Genomic DNA, 7,662 nt, shown 5'->3' with positions numbered 1-7,662 from the left:
ATGAGTGGAAGAGGAAAGGGAGGAAAAGGACTCGGTAAAGGAGGCGCTAAGCGTCACCGCAAGGTCCTCCGAGATAACATCCAGGGCATCACTAAGCCTGCTATCCGCCGTCTGGCTCGCCGTGGCGGAGTCAAGCGGATCTCCGGTCTGATCCACGAGGAGACCCGCGGGGTGCTCAAGGTGTTCCTGGAGAACGTGATCCGTGACGCTGTCACCTACACCGAGCACGCCAAGAGAAAGACCGTGACCGCCATGGACGTGGTTTATGCTCTGAAGAGACAGGGACGCACTCTGTACGGATTCGGAGGTTAAACCATCGACACCACACAGCTTCAAAAACCAAAGGTCCTTTTCAGGGCCACCCACCTTGTTCAGTGAAGAGCAGAAGTTTTCCAATTTTAAAGTATCGTCTTTGATTGTTCGATGAGGGTTTCTGCAGATAGGTACTGGGATGGCAGCAGAAGTGATGTTTATAGCGATGGATAGTTCTTGAAGATCATTTGCAAAGTAACTGTCTTGTCCTGTTAGAGCCACCGTAGTTGCTGGGTGTTGTATTGTGTTTCCACCAGCAGTGGGCAGAACTGATCTGGTTTTTATGTTGGATGCCTGCCATGAGTTATGTTCCCTCAGTTACCGCTGGATAATAAATGTTCAAGAGAACTTATTGTCTCGTCAGTTAGACTCCTTCTCAACCAGTTATCAAGTTTCATAAACAACTACTTACATGGTGTCAGAATCGCCCGTGAGTATCCTCCCTGCATTCCACCGAGCTCTAAAAGTGTTGGAGAAAGCACTAATGCTAAGCTAGCCAGAGCTACGTTGCTGAAATGGCAGAGGGATTTCACAGACCAGACCCTGTTGTGTTTGATGGGAACGTCGCCGAGAGCTGGCAGATGTTCAAGAGGGAGTATGACATCTTTATTGCCGCAGCACACTTCGATAAACCTGCAAGAACCAAGGCATATATCCTCCTCAATCTAGCAGGACCGGAAGCCATAGAGCGGGAACGTTCGTTTGTTTACGCAGCTGAAGTGCGCGAAGCGATGAAAATGGAGCAGTTATCAGCCCCGCGGAGTCCAGAGAGGACCCAGAGTGTTTGAAAAGGAAATTTCGGGAAATCTGCAACCCCCAAAACAACAAAACCATGGAGAGGCACAGGTTTCATTCAAGAAATCAGAGACATGGTGAGAGCATCGAGTCATTCATCAGTGACTTAAGGATTAAAGCTAAGACCTGCTATTTAGGCGATGGGCCGAGTACGTCTTTCTGCTTTCGTTTCCGAAATAATTGATCCCCTGCCGGTAATTTTCAGATTTTTCAGTTTTGTGTAGAAAATTATCATATAATATATAAGTTAATGTTTCCAACCTCAAAGGTTGCACATTTTTGATAAATAACGTTGATTTATTCGTCACTCAAGCTAATAGGTATGCTGCTAGCGGCAGCAACCACAAACCAATGAAAGCTCTTGTTACTTTTTTCCGGACGTCAGTTGGCCAATCAGATTGCTCGTACCACTGGCAAAGCCAAGATAAACACGACGTCGTGTGGAGACTGGTTTAGACGGGGTCAGAGCAAACGAAGAAAAGGTAATGTATTCTTGTGATATTACTCGATTGTCATGTGAAAATGTTTGATTATTATGAGAAATTAATGCAATGGGTGCAAACGAAGCATATTGACGGCACAAGGTAATGCCGAAATTAATGTGGATGTTTAATGAAACGTACTGTAGCATGTCGCTAAACACCAGATATGGCTGCAGATGTTTAAGCTAACAAGCGACAATAATGAGATGTCCAACACGTTTAAACGAGAAAAAGGTTAGATATTACTCGATTATCATGTGAGATCCACATTCAGTACAGTGATTTGTTCAGTGAGGAACTTGGGGAACTACCCATCACATACTCCATGACATTGGATCCCAACATCCAACCTGTAGTTTGCCCAGCTCACCGCATTCCAGTTGCAATGCAAGAGAAAGTCAAAGCTGAACTTGACCGAATGCAAAACATAGGTGTCATAACACCAGTCACAGAGCCTACTGATTGGGTCTCATCCATGGTAGCAGCACACAAAAAAGACAAACAAGAAATAAGACTGTGCATTAGCCCAAAAGACCTCAACACAGCTCTTAAACGACCTCACTATCCCATGCGTAGCGTGGAGGAAGTTGCAGCACAGATGTCAGGTGCAACTGTGTTTTCAGTTTTGGATGCTAAGAACTCTTTCTGGCAGATACAACTCGACAAGAAATCTTCAATGCTAACAACATTTAGCACACCCTTTGGACGCTACAGATTTCTTTGCATGCCTTTTGGCATAAACTCTGCAAGTGAAGTATTCCAGCGTTCGATGCAGCAGCTGTTTGCAGGTTTTGCATGCTCAGTGATCGTTGATGACATCATCATTGGAGGCCGTGATGTTGCTGAACATGACCAAAACTTAAAGAAAGTGCTTGATCAAGCAAGACAGGTCAATCTCAGACTGAATCCAGCAAAGTGCAAGTTTCGCCTGGATCATGTAGGCTATGTAGGCCACATCTTCACAAGTGGAGGCCTTAAAGCTGACCCAGCTAAGACTGCTGCAATCACTAACATGCCAGTCCCCACAGACGTCACTTCACTACAGCGTTTCCTGGGTATGGCTAACTACCTTGGCAAGTTCATCCCTAACTTCAGTGACATTGCAGCACCGCTGAGGAAGCTCACTCACAAAGACACAGCTTGGTGCTGGTTTCAGCAGCATCAAGAAGCTTTTGATCGTCTGAAGTCATGCCTATCAAGCCCACCAGTACTATCATATCACGACGTCAAGCAGCCAGTCACATTGACATGTGACGCCTCATGCTATGGACTAGGAGCTGCATGCTTGCAAAACAGAAAACCTGTTGCTTTTGCATCACGCACCCTCACAGACACAGAGACTCAATATGCACAGATCGAGAAGGAGCTGCTTGCTGTTGTGTTTGCCTGCACAAAGTTTAAGGACTATGTATATGGTAAGCCAATAATGGTGGAAACTGACCACCAACCTCTGGTGACCATTTTGAAAAAACCCATTCATACTGCACCAGCCCGTCTCCAAAGGATGATGCTACGCCTACAGTGCTTTGACATCACCCTGGTCTACAAAAAAGGTAAACTTATGTACTTAGCAGACACACTTTCCAGAGCTCCAACCACCACAGTTCCCAAAAGTCTAGCTGAAAATGATACTTTCGAAGTCATGTCTGTCAGTTACATCTCAACAGCGCGCCTGGAGGATCTCAGAAAACACACAGCAGAGGATGAAGTGCTGAAGACCCTCAGCACAGTTATTCAGTGAGGATGGCCCTCCAGATAGAGCCAAGTCCAGCCTGCTGTAAGTCCTTTTTTCCCCTACAGAGACAAACTGACTGTGGCAGATGGCATCGTCATGAAAGGACATAAAACTGTTATCCCCCAGTCTCTGCAAAGAGAGTACATAGACATAATGCACAAAGGTCAACCCGGCATAGATGCAACCAAACGCCGAGCCAGAAGCATCGTATTTTGGCCAGGAATGTTAAAACACATCACTGAAGAATTGTCTTCATGCGCTGTATGCAACAGCACCAGATCTCATCAGCAAAAGGAACCCCTCAAGCTCCACCCAGTTCCTAACCTCCCCTGGTCAACAGTAGGAACAGACATCTTCAGTTGGCATGGAAAAAACTACCAAGTGCTGGTCAACTCTTACTCAGGATGGTTTGAAATTGATCTTCTTCGTGACTTAACATCATCAGCTGTGATCACAAAATTAAAGAGACATTTCTCGGTACATGGCACACCCCACATTCTGCTGTCTGATAATGCTAGACAGTACGCCAGTCAGCAGTTCAAAGATTTCGCAAAGCAGTTTAAGCACATCACAAGCAGTCCAGAGTTTCCTCAGTCAAACGGACTCGCTGAGAGAGCTATAAGAAGTGCTGAACAGCTGATGGAACGATCTCACAGAGATGGATCAGATGTGTTCCTTAATCTTCTCAATCTCAGAAACATCTCACGTGACCAAACACTTGGCTCACCAGCTGAACGCCTAATGTCACGACAAACACGTGCAGCCATTCCTGTGAGCACCAAACTGTTAGAGCCCAGCACAAAGCCTGCCGAACAGATCAAGTTACTTAATAAAAGACTCATCTTAAAACGCTACTACGACACCTAAAGCCGACCCCTCACACCCCTGTCACCAGGTCAAGTTGTCAGAATGCAGACCCCAAAAGGTTACGACCAGCTTGGGATCGTGAAGGACATCAGCAAAGAACCCCGTTCCTACATCATCGAGTCCAGCGGAGCCAAATACAGAAGAAATCGCCGTCACATTCTTCCTGTTGCAGAGCCACTACCACCTCAACTCGACCTCGAAGAGTCAGAGCCCCTCAACACTGACCCTTCTGAGACTGACTGTATTCCTCCCACTCCACAATCCGTGAGGCCAACAACCGTGACAGTACCACATTCATCCCCTGCAAGGCCACTGCACGCACAGAGCCCCTGTAACAGCACGGCAAACCCACAATATGTTACACATTCAGGTCGTATTTCGAGACCAAATCCCAGATATGTGCAGTGACGTTAAAAAAAAAAGAAAAAAGAAAAATGTGTAAATGATCTGACACATGGGTAGAGATGATATGATTTTGTTAAAAAATAATAATAATAATAAGTTGTTTGTTATACATGTTATTGATGTTAAAATGATTTTTCTTTAGATCTGAAGACTGTTATGTTATTGTAAGCAGGAAAGTTTTTTTACAGAAATATTCTACAAATGTAAAGTGCTATTTTGACTTGAGACAAGCCTAAAGCTCAAGGGAAAGGATGTAGATCATTTGCAAAGTAACTGTCTTGTCCTGTTAGAGCCACCGTAGTTGCTGGGTGTTGTATTGTGTTTCCACCAGCAGTGGGCAGAACTGATCTGGTTTTTATGTTGGATGCCTGCCATGAGTTATGTTCCCTCAGTTACCGCTGGATAATAAATGTTCAAGAGAACTTATTGTCTCGTCAGTTAGACTCCTTCTCAACCAGTTATCAAGTTTCATAAACAACTATTAACAGTTCTGTCCTATTTAAAATATTATGGGTTTTTTTTTAGCTCTACTCTCAAAGAAGAGCGAGCTCTTACAGCTCCAGAGCTGCTCCCAATCTGGTACATTTAATAACATCATGGTTTTGCATATCCTGGTAGATATGGCTGGTGATTTGATTAACCCTTTTTCATTCAGTGTTTCTAGAAGAAGCCTTCTACTTAACTCATTTAGGATATTTGTGCTGCAATTGGTGCTTTTGTGGAAAATTTAAATCTCTTCACGCTATGCACAGAAATAGACACCTGCTGGTTCAGGTGTTTGTTTCTCTTTAGTTTGCGTTAAGCAACATGGCATGCTGTCCTCACAGGTTTCTGCTCTCCCTGAGTGGGAACAAGACTCCTGATAGTGTCTCCTTCTCTGCTACTCGTCTTGGTACAATACTGTATCCTCACAAGCACTGCTGTCATGCCTTCAATAAAAACAAAACTGCCAGGAGCAAGGCTGAGTGACTGAGTTAGAGCTGAGCAACCAAAGGAAGAAAATGTGGGGCCAGCTCTCACACATTGGGAGTCAGCTGTTCTGGAGAAAGCTGCTCAGAGAGTTGCATCTTCTTAGCACGACACAACTCCAGGGCCAGTAATTAGTCCTTGGTGTACATGTTCTATTGATATATTTATTGAAAAGCTTCATAGATATTTAAAAAAATATATATTTCTAAACTTGTGTTCAACACTTATTGTTTTTGTTTTTTTTCTATTTGTCTTGGGGCCATATTTCACCTTTATACCTGCTACAAAAGCTGCTTCAATCATCTTGCGGCATCTATATTGTTGTTCATGGATAGCAGTTCAGCCATTCTTGAATAAAAGCCTGAGAACTGTTCTGCTTCATTGTTATCTATAGATAATTCACAAAGGTGTCAGATGAAAAAGTCTGAAGTTCAGGACGGATACATTTACACCATCAGGCCTCTACCTAAAGAGACAAGCACTCACAAGAAACCTGCTGCATAATACTAGTAGAAAATTCCTGAAACCACATGGCTCTTAATGTTCCCCATGACCTGAAATAAAAAAAAAGGTTGGTCATAGTGAGGCAGCAAACTTCAAGATAATACAAGTGTTGTGACAAAACAATGCAGCTAAGAAATCTGTGTTCTTTTGATATTCAGTTTTGAATTGAAATACAAAATACTGTTTTGTTTTGTTTTGTTTTGTTTTGTTTTTTTAATAAAAACAAATACATGAAACTTAGTTTATTTTTCGATGTCCCATTTGTTGATAAAGATCACATTAAGGGCAGTTTAATTACGGGTTGATTTTGATTTCAGTATTTTATTTGTCAAATCATTGTTAGTGGGGAGTTCTGTCACTTATTGATTTTCCTTTTTTTTTTTTTAATTTAAAAAGCTTTCGATCCTTATGCATGCAAGCAACTCGGTCAACAACCTACGATGATCGGACAAATTAAATAAAGTATGTGTATAAAAAAGCCTGTGGCCTGTAATTTAACTCACCTTTATTTGTGGAAAAAATGGGATATATATATATATATATATATATATATATATATATACATTTCCCATTTTTAATATTAACACTTTTAGAGCTGAGATCTAGACAAAAGGAACTGTTTTCTGTTTTAGGTCTTTTATTTGTTTGATCCACAAGTGAAAGAAATTTAGACTGGGATACCTGAAAACCACTGAAACAAAGTTGTTATAAAGATTAAAAATATGAAATTGATAATAGTGTTGTTCAAGAGAGATAATAAAGAGATAATTGTGGGGTGAAATAAAAATAAATCATTAAGTTGATAACTTCTCTTATTGAATGCTTAAAACATGGAACAAATGTGTCCCAAAATTTGTGAGAACATTTCTGGACCAGTTGAGAGTTTAAGAAAAAAAATCACTAAAAATGTTGCTTATTTTGTCCATGATGTTCTGCCTAAACAAAGGTCCAGTTAAAGAAGTGAACACGAACATACATTATACATTTAAAATCAATTATTTCTAACACTGAGTGTCCAAAGAGTCACCTTCTGTCACAGTGAGAAACTGTACAGTCCTCAGCCTACATCAGTGTGTTTGCTGCTTCCTCAAAAACGTGATAATCTAAACAAACCACGACCTGTAGATGACTTTTCTACTTTGGTATCTCTACATAAACTAGTTAACAACAGAAAGGAAATGTGTATTTGTGTATTGATGCGTTTTACATGGATTTAGTAAAGAAAAGAGAAGGACAAGTCGATGAGCAGCTGCTATGACCATGATCAATCTGTGATGTTTGGAGTCTCCCTGAACAAAAGCTCAACAACCTGAGAGACAAACATGAGTTCAGTGTGAAGAGGAAAAGCTCCAGTATCTCCTACTTTTACAATCAGCCTCGATCTCTCCAAGAACACTTCGTTTGGAGCATTTTTAGGGAAAGAGAAAACACAAGTTGTCCGACTTTCAGACTGAGTGGACGAGCTGCTGCTTGCTTGAGTCTCTACGGTTCTCATGTGTGCTTTAAAGACAGCCTCCCGCTCAGGATTTATCAACTCTACACCGAGAGAATCCTCCCCACGTCTCCTGTTGCGTTCACTGAACTGAGTAAACA

The 7,662-nt window shown here is 42.1% G+C and overlaps 1 protein-coding gene across 1 annotated transcript; it reads left to right on the top strand.

Moving 5' to 3' along the window:
• LOC141786441 (histone H4-like) lies at positions 1-312 on the top strand. The gene has a single exon (XM_074665090.1). It carries the CDS (start codon positions 1-3, stop codon positions 310-312), a length of 312 nt encoding a protein of 103 aa, XP_074521191.1.
• The last annotated feature ends 7,350 nt before the right edge of the window (positions 313-7,662 follow it).

Source organism: Halichoeres trimaculatus, unplaced genomic scaffold (assembly GCF_033239565.1).
Source record: "Halichoeres trimaculatus isolate MK-OKI-2021-1 unplaced genomic scaffold, fHalTri1.1 fHalTri1_scaffold_2, whole genome shotgun sequence".
NCBI classification, from domain to species: Eukaryota; Metazoa; Chordata; class Actinopteri; order Labriformes; family Labridae; genus Halichoeres; species Halichoeres trimaculatus.
The sequence above is the reverse complement of the archived record's forward strand: the minus strand, read 5'-3'. Positions and strand labels throughout refer to the sequence as shown.